The 22,660-nt window shown below is 39.4% G+C and overlaps 1 protein-coding gene across 2 annotated transcripts in view; it reads right to left on the minus strand.

The window, feature by feature from the left end:
- Window positions 1-241: 241 nt before the first annotated feature.
- The window catches only part of dnajc18 (DnaJ (Hsp40) homolog, subfamily C, member 18), a 32,678-nt gene continuing 10,259 nt past the window's right edge, over window positions 242-22,660 (minus strand). Inside the window, exons 4-8 of one of the 2 annotated variants that reach the window (XM_055643082.1) lie at window positions 14,992-15,177; window positions 11,212-11,324; window positions 8,142-8,251; window positions 3,995-4,167; window positions 242-1,912 (exon numbers count right to left, since the gene is read on the minus strand). In XM_055643082.1, coding sequence (XP_055499057.1) covers window positions 1,788-1,912; window positions 3,995-4,167; window positions 8,142-8,251; window positions 11,212-11,324; window positions 14,992-15,177 — 707 coding nt within the window. In that variant the 3' untranslated portion in view covers window positions 242-1,787. The remainder of the gene's footprint in view (window positions 1,913-3,994; window positions 4,168-8,141; window positions 8,252-11,211; window positions 11,325-14,991; window positions 15,178-22,660) is intronic. The other variant, XM_055643083.1, reaches the window with a different exon arrangement.

Below are 22,660 nucleotides of genomic sequence, written 5' to 3' on the forward strand. Positions count from 1 at the left end.
TGTGTTCTTTATACCCTTTCTGGCTTAATCCCTCCGTTCAACACCTCCAGTTTAAATTCCAGTTGGAATATTTTGGAGGACACAAGAACCAAGAACTGCCGAGGATGGAAGTTATAAAATTGTCTCAATCCACTATTTAGTTTCAGTTGAAAAGTAATATTTACACAATCCTGTTAATATGCACCCGGGTTACTATACGTCTTTGGAATACTTTTTAAGTCAACAAAATTCAAAATAATGATCACCTTTAAAAAAATTACTTTATTTCAACACTCAAAGTTTCATAATTCTACAATGATATACAGATTGTATTAGATATCCTTCTCCAAATATCACAGTAATTAGAATAAAAGCTTTATTTGTTCATTTATGTAAAATTTAAATCTAGTTACATGCAATGTAATAAACAATTGTGTGATCAGTCTCAATAAATATTTCTAAATATGTACATGAAATAAATATCAATATGCATAATTCCTTCACTAGTTACAGACCTAGAGTCACACTTGCAAGACAACATGTGAAAAAGTAATTTTCTAGTTCATTGCCATATGCAAATATGCCCCCGTAGAGTTTAAAAAAATTTAGCTTCAATAGTCATGTTTACAATGAATAAAGTTTGTCATTTAATCAAAATCTCAATTATTCAGAAATTCTGTTTTATGCATTTTAGTCAGCAACACAAAGCCAATGCACAGCATCGACAGTGCTTCTGAAAATATGGAGGCAAAAAAGTTGCCAGAACTATTAGTTCAGTGATTGTAATTTCAGCTCTGATTCGAGACGTTTCACAGTACATCCACATCATGTCTACAAAAAAAAAGATGTAGAGAATACATAATACTTCAGTTATTACAATTTATGGTGAAGAAAATACTTAAATTGAGAATGGTTTCAAGAAAGCAAATACTGAGGAACCATAGACATAAAAATCGATGTCATAGATGGTGGTCATTTGGCTCATCAAGTCTATGCCACCCTACGAATAGAGCTGGTAGGTTAATCCTCCTTCCCTTCTATTAATCCTTAAACTCGGATCATATTTCAAGTGCTCATCTGAGGACTTTTCAGAGTCTGAATAGGGGTTAGTGCCTCTGCTATCTTTACAGACAGCAAGATATTTGGGTCCAAAAAAATGTGATGCATTTAATTACAGTTAGAAGTTAGATATGAAAATGAAAAATGAACTTCCACCTTGTAGCTATTAAACTTGCTCACAGTTAATACGTAGTTGGCAAGTAATTTGCATCCTGAAGCAATGGCTTAAGTGATTTATGTCAAAAATATGAAACTTCTGCAGCAAGGCTGAATTGAAGTTACAGGCACAAAATGTGAAGCACGGATTAAAATTATCCACATTTAATGCAACAAAATGAATACACTTCACCACAGCCATTAAATTATGCTAAAAACTCAAAATACTACAGATGCTGTAACACTGCATGTTAAAGAAAAGCACTGGCTTTGCTCAGAAAATTAGGTAATATCTGTGGAGAGACAGTTGATATTTCATGTCACTGTCCTTTTAACATTCTGCTCATTTCCAACAATATAAAATAACCTCTATGTAAAAGTCTTAATGGTAACTATTAAACATGAATTTAACTTAGCAATATACTATGTTGCACTGGCATGGCTTTAATTCAAAACTATCCTGAACAGATTGATAACACTCTGCAAATTGTATTCAAGGTTAGGAAACCAGTATGTTTAGTTCTGGAATTAAATCTTAACAGTTTTAGAACATTGCTAATTTCAATCCAGATTTTATGGGAACCTAGCTCTTGTCATCCTTTCCTTTGAAGTTCAACAAATCTGGACAATTTTTCACAATTCTCTGTCTTAAGAGATTCAGCTTTCTGCTTCAGACGCTCATCCCTGTACAATGTTGCCAAATTCAGCAGGTCGGCTTCTGTAAAAGTAAATCACACTTAGTAAATCACAACAGTGCTCATTGCACACACAGATGTAGTACAATATACCCATAAACATGTTTCATGCAGGATTAGAAACAAAAAGATGCTGCCAAGGTAGCATTATCAACGCATATCTACTCAATGGAGATTATTTTGGCACGGATCAAAGGTTATGAATACAGGCCCAAGCGTGTCAGAACAATTCAATTTTGCTAACACAGAATGTTATGGATGCTGCAAATCCAATATATTAACAGAAAATGCAGGACATGCTCTGAAGGCTAGGTAATATATGTGGAGGGAAAGTTAACATTTCAGATACTGTCCTTTCAGTAATTTGTTTTTTAATACAATGTGCATTTGTTAGATTAAGGGAGAAGCTTTTTTTAAACTTTCGCCTGAAGCTTAATTAAAAATAAATACATCTCACTAGTCCACACAAATGCGCTACCATCAAGGCATGCAAAGATCGAAATAAAATAATGTACTTTATTATAAATGATCAACTCCTCCACTCTGATATCATACCAAGATCCATTTGCTTAACCTACACACTCCAGGCACTAAGAAAATAATGGTACCCCGTTTAATTGAAAATGTTGAACTTGCATCCTTTTATACGGGGTGAAAGTTCAAAAGTCCCTTCAATGAAGTCAATGTAACCCAATTCATGATGCAATCCAGTAACAAGAGAGCTGAGTAATATGGTGTCAAGACAACAACCTCTCCCTCAATGTCTACAAGATGAAGCAGCTAGTTATTGACTTCAGTAAAATGAGGTGGTGTACACGCTTTAGTTAACATCAATGATGCCAAAGTGGAGATGGTCAAGAGCTTCAAGTTCTAAGCATAAATATCACCAACAATCTGTCCTGGACCTGCCATATTGAAGCTATGGCCAAGAAAGCACATCAATGTTCTACTTCCTCAGGAAACTAAGGATGACATTCCTTCTTCTTCCCTTTCCTGTCAGGCAGAAGATACAAAAACTTGAAAGCATATACCACCAGATTCAAGAATCGCCTTTACCCCACAATTATTACTACTTAACAGTCCATCATAAACTAAGTGTGCAGTCCTGATCTCCAAACCTACCTCATTGCAGCCCTTGCACTTTTTCTTTTAATCTGTACTTTCTCCGTAACTAACGCTGTAACACTATATTTGTCACACTTGTATTTTTCTCTTAGCACTACCTGTTGTACTTGTGAATGACTTGATTATACTCATATATTATTTCACTGGATAGAATACAAAGGTTTTAAAACTGTATCATGTTACAACTGAAAATAATAAACCAATGCCATTCCCTATATAGTCAAACTTAACTTGCATCAACATATGCATATTGTTCCGATTCAGATTAGTTTATCATATACACTGGCGTCAATGAAATTTCTAGTTTGTATGAAGCTCAGAGTAAACAGTATAGAGGTTAACTGTAGCTACTGTAATAAATATGATGAATGCTAAGCAGCAGAATAGTGCAGATTGAAGTGCAATCTGAAATAGTGCAAAAATATTCAAGTGCAACAATAGAATGCCAAAATGAGGGAGAGCTAAGAGAACATATGCGTGGCAACATCTCCGAGAAGGGGGTGCAAAAGGGGTGATTGGCTCAGGAATCTGATAGCAAATTCATATTGGATATTCATATTCGATGTTTAAACAAGATAAATGTTCTACTGGGATAGCCAAGTCGAAGAAGACGACTGCACTAAGGAAAGTCACGATTGATATTATTACCGACTAGTTACAAAGAATATTGAACACAAAATATGCATAGACCTATATTTCTCCTCATGGTCACCGAGCTCCCCCATATGGTTGGTCACAATAATACACCTGCAGTTCTTGTCTGAGGATAAGTGTTGGAAACATAGTACATTAAATTGCAAATTATATTCTGAGGCCGCTAAATATATTTCCACGTGCTCTAGCTGAACATTGATGTAGCCATCTAGTTGGCCAAGTGATCATATTTGCACTGATTAACAATCTTTGAAATAAAAGAAAATTACAGTATTAATTAAGAATTTCTTTAATTAGTAAACGCCAGCTTTTAAATGCATACTTACTTTGCTGTTTTTCCTTCCAGCAGCTCTTTTGAAGGTAATCAATATAGTCGTTCTCAACATTACTTTCCACAATTTGCAATGATTTGCCTTTGTACTCTTCCTGAAAGCCTTTCTTGACAAAATACGTGATTTTTAAATGCTCCGTTTCTCTAGACAGAATGTGGCCCAATGACCTGAATAATTGGAATACATTACTGCATGTAGGGCGCAACATTAAATAAAAATTAATACATTTATTGAACTATTAAGGTATAAGCTATACTTATTAATCCTAGAAACAATATACAATATTGCCACATTTCCCACGTTGAGTGGAACATGGGGAATCCGACGTTGAGACTTTATATAACATTGGTATGCAATGTAAACATTATGACGATGTTAGTTCTGACAATGGAGTTGGACTGGATTTATTTTTATAAATTTTACTCTTGGCCAAAAACTACATTAAGGTCTGTATTTTGGTGGAACTTCATAGCAGTTCAGTGATAAACATCTCTGCCGTAATTTTAAGAGCAGTTTCTCAGCATATCATTTCAACATCCAGCAATGCAATTAAGCAGTAACTCTGCCATCTTGTGGTGGCACTACGTCTACAAAAAACAAATAACAAGCTGAATTTCGATGTTCTCCAGAGATACTATCTGACCCGCTGATACTCCAGCACTTTGTGTACCTTTTTGTGAACCAGCATTTGCAGTTACTTGTGTCTGAATTTCCTGATTGTTAGATGGCAGTTTCCTTCCATTCAACACTCAGCTTAAACTCTGATTTATGCTTAAGCAATGTCACAAAACAAAAGCTTGAAATGTTCTGAAAGTCATATGTTGGTGATGCAGTGACATGTGAGGAAATGTTGCAGATGTAATTGGCAGGCGACCCCTCAGTTTTACAATGGGACTAGCATCTGGATAGGTTCACTAACCCCGTGGGGGATTTAAAACATGCAATAAAGCGTGAATCTCCGCCCAGCTCGGCCTGTGGACTTCGGGAGCCGTGGTCTCCGGTAGGAAGTGGCCGATTCGGAACTCCAATTCGACGTCGGAGTTCCATCACCCCGGAGAGTGGGCCTGAACATCGGGCCGCCCGTAGCGGCGACTACAGAGGGCTCTGGAGGCCCCGACCACGGGTGAACATCAAAGAGGGAGGATGACTGAACTTTAGGCCTTCCCACACAATGGGAAACTTTGATTCCGCTGTGTGGGGATGTTTATGTTAAAGACTATCATGTTCCGTGTTCTTTTTTATTCGTATGGCTGTATGGTAACCCCAGATTCCACTGTACCAATTGGTGCATGTGATGTTAAATGTCTCTTGAATCTTTGAATCTATGATTCATTTTAATGTATCTAATTATGGTTTTTCATGTAAATTATTTAAATCTGTTTTTAAAATGTTTTAAATCAAAATCTCAATTTGTCTGACAACCACTGATTATGTAGACTGCATTCAACCTTCATGTCATCGATAAAAGGAACATAAGCATCATCATTTTCTCTCAGCAACAATTTCTCCAAGCACAATCTAGACAAAACTTGCCCAAGGTTCAGCTCAAACAAACAAGAGCAGTCTTTAGGCAAATCTAGTAATCTACGAGACATTGTAAATTACTTACCAACTTTCAAATTACATTACTTGAATGCATTTTCTTCAATCCTTTTTTTATTTTTAGTTTAAAATGCAAGATTTAAAAAAAAAAAACCATTTAGATGCAAATATATAAAACTGCTGGTACAAGGAAACAGATGACACCCTTTGCGATTGCTTTAAGTCAGTGGACGAGTCTGTATTCAAGATGTCTGAGGCTAATCTAGATGATTATGCTACAGCTGTCACAGACAATCTGTGTAGGGGACTGTGTACTGAAGATGATGATAAATCTATTCCCCAACCAGGAACCAGGCAAGGTCCACTCCCAGGTGAAGTCCAAGTCTGCAGCATTCAAGTCAAATGACCCAGAGTACCAGAAATCTATCTACCACCATCACAGTGCCATTAAGAATGCCAAGAGGAAATTCCAGACCAAGCCGGAGTCTCAAAGTAATGACATGCATACCCGTAGATTGTGGCAGGGCTTGCACATTATAACAAAGGCGGGCTGTATCGCTGGCAACAATGGGTCCCTCCCCGATGTACTCAATGCATATTATGCCTGCCTTGAACCCAAGGTTGGTGTGGAATGCCACCTGCCTCGGCAGTCTCAGGAGCGCCTGTGCCAAAACCAACTTTACCAAAAGTGAATGTGCGGAAAGCAACTAGTCTGGATGAAGTCACTGGCCGCAAACCCAGGACCTGTGTGGATTAGTATGCAGAGGTATTCATAGACACCTTACATCTTACCCATTTGAAAAAGACCACCATCATCCCAGCGCTGAAAAAAAAGCTAGAGTGCCTTAATGCATATCGTCTGGTGGGTTTGATATCCACTATCATGAAGTGCTTTGAGAGACTGGTGATAGCGCACATTAACTTCAGCCTCCCAGCCAGCCTTGATCCATTGCAATTTGCTTACCATTGCAACAGACACAGAGCAGACACTTTCTCCCTGACCCTAAATTAATCTCCGGAACACCTAGACCACATGCTAGACTCCTATTTATCAACTATAGTTCTTCAACACAATTCCATTCAAACTCATCTCCAAACACCAGCACATAGGAATCTGCTCCCCCCTCTGCTACTGGATCCTCGCGTTCCGAACCCACAGATCTCAATCAGTGAGGATAGGAGCAACACCTCCTTCACAATATTTGTTGACATTCAGTGCCCCACAAGAATGCCAAATTCTCAATTTCCTACTTATCTTCCTATACACACAACTCTATGGCCCAATTTGGCTCTAATTGCATCTACAAATTTGTAGACGGCACCACTGTGATGCGCTAAATCATGAACAATGATGAGACGGAGTACAGGAAGGAGATAGTCAACTTAGTGACATGGTGCCAGGACAATAAACACTTCTCCTTCAATGTCAGAAAAACAAAGAAACAAATTATTTACTTCATGGTGGAATACATGCCCCAATCAGCATCAATGTTGTCGAAGTGAAAATCGTTGAGAGCTTCCTTGGCGATAATATTACTAATGATCTGTGGTGGATCAACTACTTTTATGCGACAACCAAGAAGGCAATCCAGCATCTCCAAGAAATAGTGCAGCATTTTGTGTCCATCTTCGGTTTAAACCAGCATCTGCAGTTCCTTCCTACACAAGGCACACCTACGCTTCTACTTCCTGATGAGACTGCGGAAATTCAGCAAGTCTCGAGTGGCTCTTACAAACTTCCACAGATGCATCATAGAAAGCATACTGCCAGGTTGCATCGCAGCTTGGTTTGGGATCAGCTCTGCCCTCGACCAAGAGAAATTGCAGAGAATTGTAGATGTAGCTCAGTCCATCACACAGACCAGACGTCCCACCATTGATTCCATCTACACCATGCTGCCTCAGAAAAGCAGCCAACGTAACCATCCTGGTCATTCCTTCTCCCTGCTCCCTTCTGGCAGAAGGTACAGAAGCTTAAACTCTGGACCTGAAAACCAGACTCAGGAACATCTTCTTCCCCTCTGTTATCAGGCTACTGACCAGTCCTTCCATAAACGAGGATACTGTCAATGGAACTGATGCATTACAGATTATTTAAATAATTTTGATTCACCTCTACCCCATTGAAGACATTGGACTGTCTATGGCACTGATGTGCTACAATGCTGAGAATTATATTCTGCACTCTTTACAGAGTGAAACAGCATGGAAACAGGTCCCTCAGCCTAACTTGCCCATGTTCTCCTTTCCTCTGGTACACAAAAAAAGCTGGAGAAACTCAGCGGGTGCAGCAGATCTCTAAGAGGTCTGAAGAAGGGTTTTGGCCCGAAATGTTGCCTATTTCCTTCGATCCATAGATGCTGCTGCACCCGCTGAGTTTCTCCAGCTTTTTTTGTGTACCTTCGATTTTCCAGCATCTGCAGTTCCTTCTTGAACACTTCTCCTTTCCTCTGTCTGTTGTACTTATGAATTTGACTTGATTGTATCCATGTATGGTATATCTGACCTGTTTCTGCAAAACAAAGCTTTTCATTGTACCTTGATACATGTGACAATAATAGACCTAAACAAAAATGATTGAATTCAAAAACAAACTTACGGTTTGTAGTGAAGACTATAAGGAGGATTGGTCACCATCAATTGAGCAATTACCGACACAAGAATTAATAGAAAGATTGGTAATAGCTGCAGAAATGCAGAATAAGTACCCTGCGAAATGTGAGAGGAAAATGGTCAGATATTTTAGATATTTGGGGTGTCAAGGAATATGATCTTTACCATGAATAAACTTAATGACTCTATGGAAGTTCTCACAATTTGCATTTTACATTTCTCGCCAAATCTACCCTAGTTTTTTTTATTTGTTTCTATTTCCTTTTCAATGCCTTAATCCTCCTTTGCAGAATTCTCAAATTTCTTAATCATCAAGTGCAGTGATTTTTATAAGCCCTTTCCACAAACTCAACTATACTTTGGCCCATATCTCTCCAAACCTCTTTTTATCCATCTACTGGTGTAAGTGTATTTTAAGGTGATAACTGTACTACTCCCACTTCCTGTGACATCTGGTTCCATATATGTATCATTCTCTGTGTGAAATAATTTGACAAATCTCCTTTAAATTTTCCCCTCTAGCCTTAAACCTAAAACCTCTAGTTTGAGCCTCCCCTACTCAAGGAAAACAAAATGGGGCTATTCACTTTATCTATGCCCTTCGTGATGTGATATACCTCTACAAAGATCACTCCTCAGCCTCCTAAAGTGCATGTAAAAGAAGACCCAGCCTATCCAGCTTCATATTTTAACTTATACCCTTTAGTCCTGGCAACATCCTAGTAATTTATTTTGCACCCTGCGAGTTTAATAACATCCATCCTGTAGCAGAGCAACCAGAACTATACACTGTACTCCAAATATACCCTTACTGCCCCAACTCCTGTATTCCATACCCTAACCAATGAAGGCAAGATTGCCAAACTCCTCCTTCAGCACCTTATCTACCCATGTCATCAATTTCATGGGACTATGTCCTAAACTATGTACAGGTGCACAACCTTTAATCCGAAAGCCTTGGGACCAGACACTTCTCGGATTTTGGAATTTTTCGGATTTCGGAATGGAAGATTTTTAGCGTAGATTAGGTAGGTAGCGCGGGCGGCTTGAAAAGTCTGGAGCGACTGCCTCCTCCCCGGAGACCGGGGAATCATTGTAAATCATTGCTTAAATGTTAGTCAGTTGGTTTGGAAGGCCAAATGCCCGCAGCCCTAGCTCCGCGATGTTGGGAGTCGGCGGCCACAGCGCTGGGATACCAGCGGGGTGCGGGCAATGCCTTACCAGGTCGCTGTGCGGTAAGGTCCGGAGCGCTGTGGCCGCCGACTCCCAACATCGCGGAGCTGGGGCTGCGGGCGTCCGGCCGCGGGCGGCGCTGGATTTGGAGCGCCGCGCAGCCAGGGGTAGAGTTGCCGGGGTCGGAGCTCCAACCGGCGCCGCCCGCAGCCCCAGCTCCGCGATGTTGGGAGTCGGCTGCCACAGCGCTCCGGAGCTTACTGCACGCGACCCAGTAAGGCATTGCCCGCTCCCCGCCTCTCCGACCAGGTAGGGGACTAAGAATTAAATAATTAAATTAAAGTAAGAATTAAAGTCCCCCCCCCCCCAGGTCCCAACCATTTACTATTAAAATTTAGCCTTGTTTTTTCTTATCAAAATGCCACACCTCGCATTTATCTGCATTAATCTCCATCTATTCCCCAATTCACCAGAAACTACTGTGCTCCAGTTGATGAAGACCCCATTATAATCTTAGATAACCTTCTTCACTATCCATAATATCACAATTTTAAAATGACATCTGCAAACTTACAATCCATGACACCTATATTCATATCAAAATTGTTCAGATAAATATCAAACAAAAATGGACAGTGTGGCTCTCAACCTGCTACAGGTTTCCAATCTGAAAAAAACCTTTCCCATCACCCACTGTTGCCAACCTCCATGCTAATTTTATGTCTAATTAGCTAGCTCACTCTAGATCACATGATTTAACCTTCCAAAACTGCTTATCACAGGGTACCTTATCAAAGGCCTTGCTCCAGTCCACATAAACAACGTCCAGCACACTGCTTTCACCAATATCTTTGGTCACGTCTTCTAAAATCTCAACCAAATTCGTGAGACATAATTTCCCCCACATAGATCCATGCTAATTATCCCTGATCAGCCATTGACTTTCCGAATACATGCACATCCAGTCTCTCAGAATCCCCATCAATAGCTTTCCCATCACTGTTGTTAAGCTCACCCAACTGTAATTCCTAGGCTTTTCCTTCTAACCTTTTCTTAAATGGAGCTTATATTCACTGGAATTTGGAAGGATGGGATCTTATAGAAACATATAAAATTCTTAAGGGAACGGACAGGCTAGATACAAGAAAAAATTTCCCGATGTTGGGGGAAGTCCAGATCAGGCGTCACAGTTTAAGAATAAGGGGTAGGCCATTTAGGACTGAGATGAGGAAACACTTTTTCACCCAGAAAGCTGTGAATCTGTGGAATTCTCTGCCACTGCATGTTTTCAAAAGTTAGATATAGCTCTTAGGACTAACGGAATCAAGGGATATGGGGAGAAAGCAGGATCAGGATACTGTTGAAAGGCGGTGCTGGCTCGAAGGGCTGAATGGCCTACTCATGCACCTATTTTCTATGTTTCTATGAGGCAGAGCCTCCCACCCTACATTCTTTTGGCACCTCACCCATGGCTTTTGATGATACAATATCCTTTGTTTAAAACTATCTCACTCCCCAGTGCTTTAGCAGGCAAAACGCCAAATAATTTATAACAAAGGCGGCTTCATTTTCTTCTTTTGTCAGTAGCAATATTCAAGCAGAGAAGGTGAGGCAAATCCTACTGCTGTAGTTAATATATTTTACCAGATTTAAATTCATGATATTTGCAGAGGTTTCATCTGCAACGTATGACCAAAGGCACTCAACGTGAAATTGATTTTTTAAGCATTAATTTGCCTTTCCTATTTAGGAATAGAGTGCTTTTAGGGTTTAATCCTAACAATGAAAAGACTGTATCTATCTACGGACAATTAACCGTACAAGCCACTTCGCTTCTTCGTGTTATGAAATCTCATCTACCCAACCTCCTAAAAATGTAACACTACCTGGATTCTGTGCTCTGGCTCTTCCTCTTCTGCCCTTTCATTCATGTGTCGGCGCCGACGGTAAATATGGGTGTATGTTGTCCCTCCGTTTGTATAGGCATGAATGTTACCTGATCAAAATACAATCACAGGTATGCTACATCAACTATTTTAAACAGATAATAAAATCCAACTGTTAAAACTGATTTATATATGTAAATTGCTTCAGAATACATATTTACGATAAATACACAATTTTTAATATATACACCATTTTTTTTAAATTATAGCCACAGATTTTGAATTTGCATTTGATATGCGCTATTTATTGGTGCTAAACATTCCCAATAGATACCTTGCATAGATTGGTATGTTTATACTACCTTCTGTCTAATTTTCGAAAGCACAAGGCAAGTTTTGCAACAGCATCAAGATCTATGCTTTATGCCTCAGCACTTAGGTATGCCCTCACACGACTGCTCCAATCTTTTGGATGGAGAATACTTAAAATTCTGAAGTGAATGCACAAAGTAATAGTTGCAAAAGGGAGAAATATTAACCCAATCCTATTTTTCTCCTCAAAAACGCACGGGGAAAAATCTGAAGGCTCTCTTGGTTTTAGTCACCATCATTCCTTTTGGCTACTTCTAGCTATAAAGGTTTAAATATTTTTTAAACTTCCAGCTGCAGATCTCAAATCTAAAATCTATAAACCGCTTTAATCTATAAATCTATAAACTGTTAAGAATTCTTGTTTCTATATTGAGATGCTTTCTTCTACTTCTTCAATGGGGAGGGAGGGGGTGGAGGGGAGGGGGTAGGGGAGGGGTGGAGGGAAAAGGAGGTTTAGGGGAAATGGGGGGGGAGAGGGGGAGAGGGGGTTTTAGGGGAGAGGGGGGTAGGGGAGGGGGTAGGGGAGATGGGGGATACATGATACTTTATAAGTTATGAAACATTGCTTCACTAAGAATAGTGATTTTTTGGGGAAATCTTTATCCCTATCACTGCTTTAAACATTAAAATCATTTTTTTTAATTTTTAAAGAATGCTAAATGATCTGCAAGTCAAGTTAAGCCATTAACATTGAATGAAGCAACAGGCTTGAGGGGTTGTATTTCTAAAACCTGCTCTTATTTTTGATGACATCCTATACTTTAAAAGATTTGTTAATAAGTCTGCTATTTAAAAAAACAGAAAATTCACCTTTCTATCTGACACATCTAGAAAGGACTTTTGTTCTCAAAATTAATTGGTTCTATTCCACCTAGTAGATATAGGATGAGAATTGATAAACAGAGTCTGTAACGGTTGATAAATCTATATTTTACTCAATTTCTTGGGTTTGTTCAATCTCAAGAAAGATGGAATTTCCCTTCATGCTCTAAGCAACACAAATAATCTAAGGAACGGCAGCCTGTTTCTACATCTATATTCAACATTTTGTATTACCTATGCTTACAGTCCCCTTGCATTTCATTTAATTTTTTTTTAATGAAGTCCAACCAAATGAATGAATCAAATCTTCTTTAACTGGATTATTTTTTTCGTTGATTATTGCACAATTATTATTAATCTTGTTCGATAGCACATTAAAACTCAAATCCATATTTCAATGAGTTATGACAGAACAGAAGTTTTAGGAGCAAAACGGAAAGGCCACACGGAGTTAGAGTTTGAAGCAACGGGTGATTTGTTAAACTGGTGTGCACTAGAAGGCCACACAAGCCTTCAAACTTTAAAAACTGTTAAAGTACAAGATAAAATATCATACAAAACAAACAAGAAAACAAGGTACGTAATTACATTTGACAACAGTGAGAAGAACTGACTGTAACAGTAACTTGTCAGCTCTGGTATCTGTGTTTGTAACCAGTCCATAACACAACAGCTGCCAGATAATACATCTTTTGATTCACAACCCATAAACCAAAGCCTTGGTTTAGAATTGCTGATTTCTGTTAGCATTGATTAGTTTAATGGTTTAAGTCACCAAACATTGGATTTATAAAATCAATATTAACAGTGAAAATGGCAAGTAAACATTTGTGTAGATTCACTTAAGAGTGCAGTGCGCTGACATTTCATATGGAAGGATCCACAACACTGTAATAAGATACGTCTCTTGAATTCTGTCAGTATTTCTTGATAGGCATTAAATCATACCAATTTTTTTAATACAATTTTGTCATGAAGATGTCACACAGAAAAATTTATTGCATTTCTGAGTTTTGTAAACCCAATGCCTAAAACGACAAACATTTCCTCTTTCCTGTGTAGCTATGATTATTCTAAACATAATGGTTTGATTTTTACTTTTTGTAAATTAGGACTGACAAATCTAATTTCTCCTAAAAGCAACCTAGTCACTTCAAAACCAAAGATTGCCTGAACAAAGCAAGAATTTTCCTGTCACTGGATTTTTACATGGAAGACTGGCTTTGAGTTTTAGTACCAAATTTGTGGCTAGCATGAAGGGAATGTCTTCTATTTACAAAGAATGTCTTCTATTCATGAATATAAGGTAGACAAAAATGCTGGAAAAACTCAGCAGGTGAGGCAGCATCTATGGAACGAAGGAATAGGCGATGTTTCGGGTCGAGACCCTTCTTCAGAGATGAATATAAGTTCTTTAGTCATTTCTACAATGTAGGAATAACATATTTAAATTTATTACAAAGATTTAACAAACCATTGTTACCAGAATGTGCCTGGATTAAGGGCTATTAGCTACTAGGAGAGGTTGGACAAACTTTGATTGTTTTCTCTAGAATACGAGAGGTTGAAAGGAGACCCGATAGAAGTATATAAAATTATGAGCAGCATAGATAGAGTAGATGGTCAGAACCTTTTTTCCCCGAGGATGCCAATATTAAATACATGTGGGCTTAGCTTTAAGGTGAGAGGGACATGGGATAAATGCAGAGCAAGTTTTTTTTAATTTAATTTTTTTTAATTTTTTTTTTTATAAACACAGAGGGTTGCAAGTTCTTGAATGTGCTGCCAGAGTTGATGGTAGAGACAGATATGATAGGGTCATTTAAGAGACTTTTAGATAGGCACTAGGATTTGCAGGGAGTAGAGAGATATGTATTATCTGCAAATAGATAAGAGTTAGTCTTGGCATCATGCTCGGCACATATATTGTGGGCCGAAGGGGCTATTCCTGTGCTGTATTGTTACTGGTTCTGTAAGCGAAACAGAAGTAGAAGAGGCCATTCGACACCTTGACATTGCTTGCCCATTCAATGAGATCTTAGCTCACCTTCTACCTCACCGTCCACACGAACCCCATCCTCCTCAATCTAATCATCTATCAGCCTCTGCTTTGAAGACATTGATTGCGAGTCCCCAGGATAAGAATTCCCAAGATTCACCACCATCTTGGTGAAGAGGCTCCCGTTCATCTCTCTATGTTGTAAGCAGCAACATGACAATTAACTTGAAAAGTTTTAGAACGATAAACTGAGGTATAAATTTTCAATAGGACACCTCGGAGTATTCATGTCCACTTCAATCAGAACTAGTGGATAGTTAATCAACTCATCTGAAAAGAGGCAGGACTGACAGAACAGTAATCGTCTGTATTTCATGAGTACCATACCACACTGTGGTGTTCAAATCTGACTGAAATGCACAACTCAGAGGCATGTTTTGTTGCAAGTAAATGGGGAAAAAAATTACTGCCACATTTTCATGTGACTGACACCAACTGTTTTACAAGAGGTTATATGAAGAGATCTCATTACCAATGTGATTATTATGTACAAACTAATCTTTTTGCACAATTGTAATACCAACCTGTTGGGAACCTTCCACCAAAGAACATGTTGAATACATCTTCAGGTGTTATATCTGCTTCAAATTCCCTGTAATGGCTTGAACTGTCAGTGTGGGAAGTGCGGAAAGTTGTGAATTCCTCTTTACGTTGATCATATTGCTTTCGTTTTTCAGTATTGCTCAAAATCGCATATGCATTTCCTATTGCTAAAACAAATATGCACAACTTTAGTTTTAGTATTTGTGTACTGATTTTGCCAATAGCTCAGTCTTGACCACTGTTTAAAAAACCTATAAATATTGTAAGTTTTGTTAATAATGACACAACCAAAACATTAGACAATGCATTCAAATTAGACGAAATACCTTTAGTTATTAATTAATTTTTGGAACACGAGAACCCCTGCCCTCACTCAATGATATCAGAGCTACTCTACGATTTCACTCCATATACATGAATTTGTCCTTCATCCTTTAATACCATAGCTTAATAAATATTTATTTGTCGGAGATTAGAAATTAAACACTAAAATAGCCATGAATTTGAACTTCCTCTATATATTAGTTCTTTACTAATCCTTTGGGTTAAGAGACATTTCACCTTCAATTATTTTCTGCACTGTTCCTTACACTTTACTGATCTATATCAATGGATCCCCAAGACAATGTCATTGCTGGTAGCTTTCCACCATTTAAAAAGTACTCTATTCTGTCTTTTCTTGGTCCATAGTGAATCGCCTCACATTGTTGACAGTGGAATTCATGTAACCACACTTTTGCCCACTTGCCTAGCCTCTCCCTTTTTGCAGTCACCTACACTGCTATAGATTTGCATCTATAGCAAATATTTATGGCTTTCTATCCCTTCACTCACATAATTAGTAAATGGCAAATAATTGAGACCACACAGACATAGCGGGCCATTATCATGTCCGGCCAATTGAAGTATTTGCCCTTTATTCTCACCACCTCCAATCAGCCACCTAACTTCCTTACAAGTTTAACAATTTGTCTTCAATTCCATGAATTTAGATGTTGTTAAAAAAATATTAAGAAGAACCTTAGCACAAGCTTTCAGGACATTCATAGAATTTATCTTGTCTATGACTTGGGTCATTTCTTCAAAAACTCCCAATCAAGTTCACCAGGCAACCTTGTTCTTAATATCATTTTGCTGGGACTCTCTGTTCAACTCAAAGTTTAAATTGTTCAATTACACTATCATTGGTTTACTAATTTTAATGACAAATGAAATCAGGCTACGTATTCCAGGTTAATGCCCATATCTCGCTTAATCATTCTAGAATAGTGGATCACACAAGCAATTTTCAAAGCAGAAGGTAGGGTTCCCGAATCAAGAGAATTTTGCAAGATTATATTTAGGGCAACTGCAACATTCTCACCTACTTTCTTTATACCCTGGGATGGAAACATCTGGTCCTGGGGACATTTCATTAATTTATTTACAAATGTTATTTGCTTACATTAATTTTGTTGTGGCCCCGTGTCTGATTCAATATTGGCTTCCTTGGGATGTCCATCAGCTTGCTATCCTCTTCCTACACTGTAAATATTGATGCAAAGCAATTATTCAATATGTCTGCCATTGTCTTGTTTTTCATTAATATATTGCCAATATCAATTTTAACAAGGGGCATATGGCTCCTGACCACCCATTTTCTCTCAGTTGTAGAGGTAGTAGATGCTGGTATACTTGAAATATTAATAACTGCTTCACGTTTCCCCCTATCAAACACTACATTGACCTTGATCATTTTATGATGGCTATTAGATAAACACTCACACACTGAGACTGCTGACTAAATCAGGCTTGAAATTAAAAAGTACAGCCTTCCAGTCATGTTCAGAATAATTTTGTACGTATAAAGTATTTTTAAGGAGAAACACCCTCCTCCTGCTATTCCACACCGCCACGAGTGAACTGCTAAGTGGCTGATATCCAGTAAACAACGAAAAAGGGAAAATGAAAGGAAGTGATCAAGATAGATTGGTTTATGTATGACAACCAATCATAATAGGTTAGCATCACTAACCCCACCTTACTGTACCATTTATATTAACACCCACTTCCTATACTGCTCAGCTCTGGAAGCAGCCAGGATGCTCTGACAACTGACGATCTACTGTACTGCTATAGTTTGCATAACGATTAAAGATGATCTTGGATTACATATTGTGTGAATCTTGTTTACAATAATCAAAAAAAGTGGGAAATGAAAATGTTTGCGACTACAGGTTATAACCTGGGTTATACTTTCTGAGGTTTTTTTTTTTTAATTATTTTTATTTTCAGGTCTAGAGAGCAAGTGCAAAAGGAGATTAATTGGGTAACACTTTCCAAGAGCTTGCAGGGAAATATGATTAAATGTTGACAAAGCGTTCAAGAGCATTCACAACTTTGGGCAAAAAAGGTGGTCCATTCTGCATGGCAAGAGATCAACTACATTTCAGAATGGAAAAGATGCTATCAAAAATGTAGTCCATTGATAAAGTCAGAAAGATTTACAATGGAGACACAATAAGTGATGCTGCAAAATTAATTTCTAAGGTTACTGGAAAAACAGAAGCTTTGTCAACTTTCAGGCACATTTTGGATATTTGGTCAAAGAAGAATTGTACCAAAGTAATATGATCAGAACTATTCATTAAACATCAGGTTGGATATATGGACAGAAATTTTATGCATATCCATTTAATCTTCGTTTACCCGAGTCAGTTTAACATCGCTTGAAATTGTAATGAAGGTGAGCAGCTGGAAGTTAAGTGTCCTTCACTTTTTACAAAGTACATTTTTATAAAGGTCAAATTTATATTGTCAATGTTAGTAAAGATTCGAGTAGAAACCATTCAACCCTTTGATCTTAACCTTCAAGAATTATGAACTCAAACTAATATCAAAATATAATCCAATGCAGGAAAATTGCAAAATTTGCCACACTGGGGACTACTGGTGCCAGATGCAGGGACCTATCACAGATAATTATCTCTCCACCATCAAAGAAGATCTTCAAGAAGTGTTTCTTCAAGAAGCCAGCTAATATTAAAGACCCCCGCCACCCTGGCTATGCTCTCATCGCTGCTACTTTGAGGTGGTGGTACAGGAACCCTAGAACCATTATCTCCAGTTTCAAGAACAATTTCTTCCCATCAACCAGCACTCTTGAACCACACTGCACAACACTCATCATAACCAAACAAAGCAACAAACTACTATGGACTTTTTATAGATTGTACTATGTGCTTCAACGTGCACTATTAGAATCTGGTTATCTAGTATAGTATAATTGATAATTTATTTGGATTACTGTATATTTATTTGTGTTTTTGCATTAATGTGCCTGTAAATTTGCAGCAAGAATTCCATTGTTCTGCTCCCAATGCATATGATAATTAATAGGCTGTGGGCCGAGCATCAAAAATGTGTCCAGAAATCAACTTTCGTGATCCATGTCTCGGAACTACATGAAATTTTGCACAGATTTAGATAAAATATAATTGAGAAGGAAGTCATAACTCGTCAGTGCCAAAAGTTGCACATTAATTAATTAAACCAAATCAAAATGAGATCAAAGAATTTAGCGCCATCTAGTGTCCAATACTCATATTACACCATGGGAACCTATTTCCGTATTGCAGTCTATTTAAACTATATATTATTATACTATATTAACTTGCTCCCCCTTCCAGAACTGCCCACGGCTGGAGATGGAGCCGCTTTGGGACCGGCTGCGGGCTCCGTATATGTGGCCGCTCAGCGAGTCCACCTCGGCCAGCATGCCCTTTTGGATCGTCATGGTGATGATGGTGGGGAGCAGCACTGCCCTGCACGCCGCCCGGGCCGCCTTCAGCATCCCCATAGCGCCGGCTCCGGCAGTCCGCCCACTCGCTCGCTGCAACACCGGCCTACCGATAGCCCGACCAACCACTCGTAGCGCTCACCGGTCTACCAACTGCTCGACCGACCCCTCGCAGCATCCACCAGCCTACCAACAGCCCGACCGACCCCTCGCAGCATCCACTGTCGGGCCAACAGCCCGACCGACCCCTCGCAGCACTCACCGGCCTTCCGACATCCCGACCGATCCTCCACAGCATCCAACGACCTACCGACAAGCCCGATAGACTGACCCTGACCCTAACCCTGACCCTACCCTTGACCTATACATTTGTTATTTATCATTTTTGTTTAACAGTTCACATCATAACTTCATAAAGATAAATCAATTGAAAAACAAAATGATCAGCAAGGTGAGCATTACCTTTATCCTTGGAAACCTTGCTATTGCTATGGATGTAATGAGGAGGCAGCCATGATCCCAGAGTCCTTGCTGCCTAGCAACCATAAAACAAAGCTAACAAAGCACAAGTTAAACTTCTGAATTGGGGCAAGGTCAACTTTGATGGTAATAGACAGAAACTTGGTAAAGTTGATTGGAGTTGGTTGCTTGCGGACAAAGAGATATTATCTGAATGGTGGCCGATTAGGAAAAGGGGAGATGCAACGAGACCTGGGTGTCATGGTACACCAGTCATTGAAAGTAGGCATGCGGGTGCAGCAGGCAGTGAAGAAAGCGAATGGTATGTTAGCATTCATAGCAAAAGGATTTGAGTATAGGATCAGGGAGGTTCTACTGCAGCTGTACAGTGCCTTGGTGAGACCACACCTGGAGTATTGCATACAGTTTTGGTCTCCTAATCTGAGGAAAGACATTCTTGCCATAGAGGGATTACAGAGAAGGTTCACCAGACTGATTCCTGGGATGTCAGGACTTTCATATGAAGAAAGACTGGATAGACTCGGCTTGTACTCGCTAGAATTTAGAAGATTGAGGGGGGATCTTATAGAAACTTACAACATTTTTAAGGGGTTGGACAGGCTAGATGCAGGAAGATCGTTCCCGATGTTTGGGAAGTCCAGAACAAGGGGTCACAGTTTAAGGATAAGGGGGAAATCTTTTAGGACCGAGATGAGAAAAACATTTTTCACACAGAGTGGTGAATCTCTGGAATTCTCTGCCACAGAAGGTAGTTGAGGCCAGTTCGTTGGCTATATTTTAGAGGGAGTTAGATGTGGCCCTTGTGGCTAAAGGGATCAGGGGGTATGGTGAGAAGGCAGGTACAGGATACCGAGTTGGATGATCAGCCATGATCATATTGAATGGCGGTGCAGGCTCGAAGGGCCGAATGGCCTACTCCTGCACCTAACTTCTATGTTTCTATGTTCAGAAAGTTAGATTCATTTAAAAGTGTGATGGTGAGAGTTTAAAGCATGCATGTTCATGTTAGAATGATAGGCAATGCAACTGGGAGTAAGAAATCCTGGATGACAAAATAAATTGAGGCTCTGGTCAGGAATAAGGAAGAGGCATGGGACAGGTAAAGGCAGTTGAGGTTGTGTATCCTTGAAGGTTTACAGCACTGAGGAGCATAATTATGGAGGAAATCAGGTGTGCAAAAAGGGGCCAGGAGTTGACTGGCAAATTAGATTAAGGAGAATCAAAAAATATTTAATGTGCATTAAGGAAAAGCGAGTAACTCGACAGAGAGACAGGCCCATCAGAAACAAAGGCAGTCATCAATGTGTGGAGCCGCATGCTAGTATTGAGGGGGTGCTGGAAATCATAAGACGTATGAAGGTAGATAAATCTCACAGCCCAGATTAGATATATCCGTAGACACTGTGGGAGATAGAGAAGTTGCAGGAGCCCTGGTGAGATATATGAATATAATTAGACACAACTGTTATGTTGAATTATTGGAGGGTGGCTAAAGTTGTGTAATTATTTAAGAAGGCCTGCAGGGAAAAGCCTGAGAATTATAGACCAGTGAGCCTAACATCTGTGGTAGGAAAAGTTACTGGAAGGATTCCAAGGTATACAATATTTATTCATCTGGATAGCTGAAGCAGATTATGGGTAATTTGCATGTTTTTTTAAAAAAATTCCAATTTTAGGTAACGTAATTTTAGGAACTTTCACGGCAAATTTCACTAGTGTTAGCGATAAACTAACAGAAATAGATTGGGAACAGTATCTATAGGTGAAAACAGCATCAGATAAGTGGTAGGTGCTTAAAAGCAAGATAGGATTCAGTCTCTGTAAGGGTAAGAGGCAAAGACAGGAAGTTTAGGGAATGGTATTGAACATTTGATCAGGGAAAATAATTGTATATTCAGTATGGGAAATAAAAAACAAACAAATGATTGGAAATCTGTAAGAAATGGTGCATCACATGGTTTAGTTTAGTTTAGGGATCAGTGCTGGAATCTTTGATGTTTATAATATAAGAGACTTGGACGAGAATGTAGGTGGGTATGATTAGTAAGTGGTAAGATGACATGAAAATTAGTTGTAGTTAAAAAGGTTGTCTTTGGATAAAGCATGATAAGGTCAGCTGGAAAGTTGGGAGGAGCAGCAGCAGATGGAAATTAATCCAGACAAGTCTGAGGTAATGTATTTTGGTTAATCACATTCTGGTAGGACATATTGAAAATGTCAAGGACCTTCGAAGCATTGATATAGAGAAAACTTGGGTACCAGCTTCCTGAAAGTAGTGACATGGGTACATAGTGTTGTGAAGAAGGTGTTTGGTATGCTTCGAATGCCAAGGCATCGAGTAGAAGTTGTGTCATCATGATGCATCTGTACAAAACATAATTTAGACCACACTTAGTGTCTTGTGTACCATTCTGGTTGCTCACCACAAGAAAGTATGTGGTAGCAATAGAGAGAGTGCACAAGAGATTCACCAGGGAGTTGTCTGGAATTAAGGCCATTAGTTATAAGGAGAGATTGGGCAGTTTGGGTTGAGTCTAACTGAAATACAGGAGCCGTTTATAAAATATCACTAACAATCTGGCCTGGTCCAACCACATTGATGTTATGGTCAAGAAGGCACAGCCACGTTTCTGCTTCCTCAGAAGTTTGACATGGCTCCAATAACTCTTATCAATTTCTACAAATCAGGCACGTGCCGTGAGTAATTACTCAGGGTAGGCAGTCAGTCGGCTTTTAAAAATCTTTAAAAAACGTGCATGTGCAGATTGTTCTCCTCTCCGGTAGGCAGTCAGTCGACTTTTATAAAGTAATTTGTCTTCAAAAGCCTTATCTCTTAATAAAGTACTAAAAAACAATGAAATATATACCGTATTTCCCGGCAATGAAGACGCTATTTTTTACCCAAAATTTACCTGCGTCTTGGAGGCCGAAGATTAGGTTGTTAGCCAAGAAAGATAGACTTGACTATCCCTCAGTACAGCAACATCAAGAACGATGTTGCTGTACTGAGGGATAGCCAAGTCTATCCCTCATTGCTGGCAGCTGATGGGAAGCGGTTGTAAAGTGGGACGCGGCTGTAAAAGGACAGCGCCGTTGGGAGGGGAGAGTTCCTTTCACAGCGTGTGGGGAGTCTGGCCCTGGTCAGCACGGGCAGGAGCATTGAGAAGGAGGGGGTCAGGGATCATGCCAGCAACTCACTCACCGCTGCCGTGGCATTCCGGGCGCAGAGCCACCGCATTGTGGCCGGAGAGACAAACACCCGTAGTCAGGATCGAACACTCAGCACCTTCTGCCAGCCGGCCCGCCAGCCAGCCGCGGTGTCATTTGGCACAGGCGCAACCAGCGGAGGTGGTGGTTGGCAGGTAGCTACTGAGCGGAAGGCTGGCTGCTCT

Source organism: Leucoraja erinacea, chromosome 11, assembly GCF_028641065.1.
Source record: "Leucoraja erinacea ecotype New England chromosome 11, Leri_hhj_1, whole genome shotgun sequence".
NCBI lineage: Eukaryota > Metazoa > Chordata > Chondrichthyes > Rajiformes > Rajidae > Leucoraja > Leucoraja erinaceus.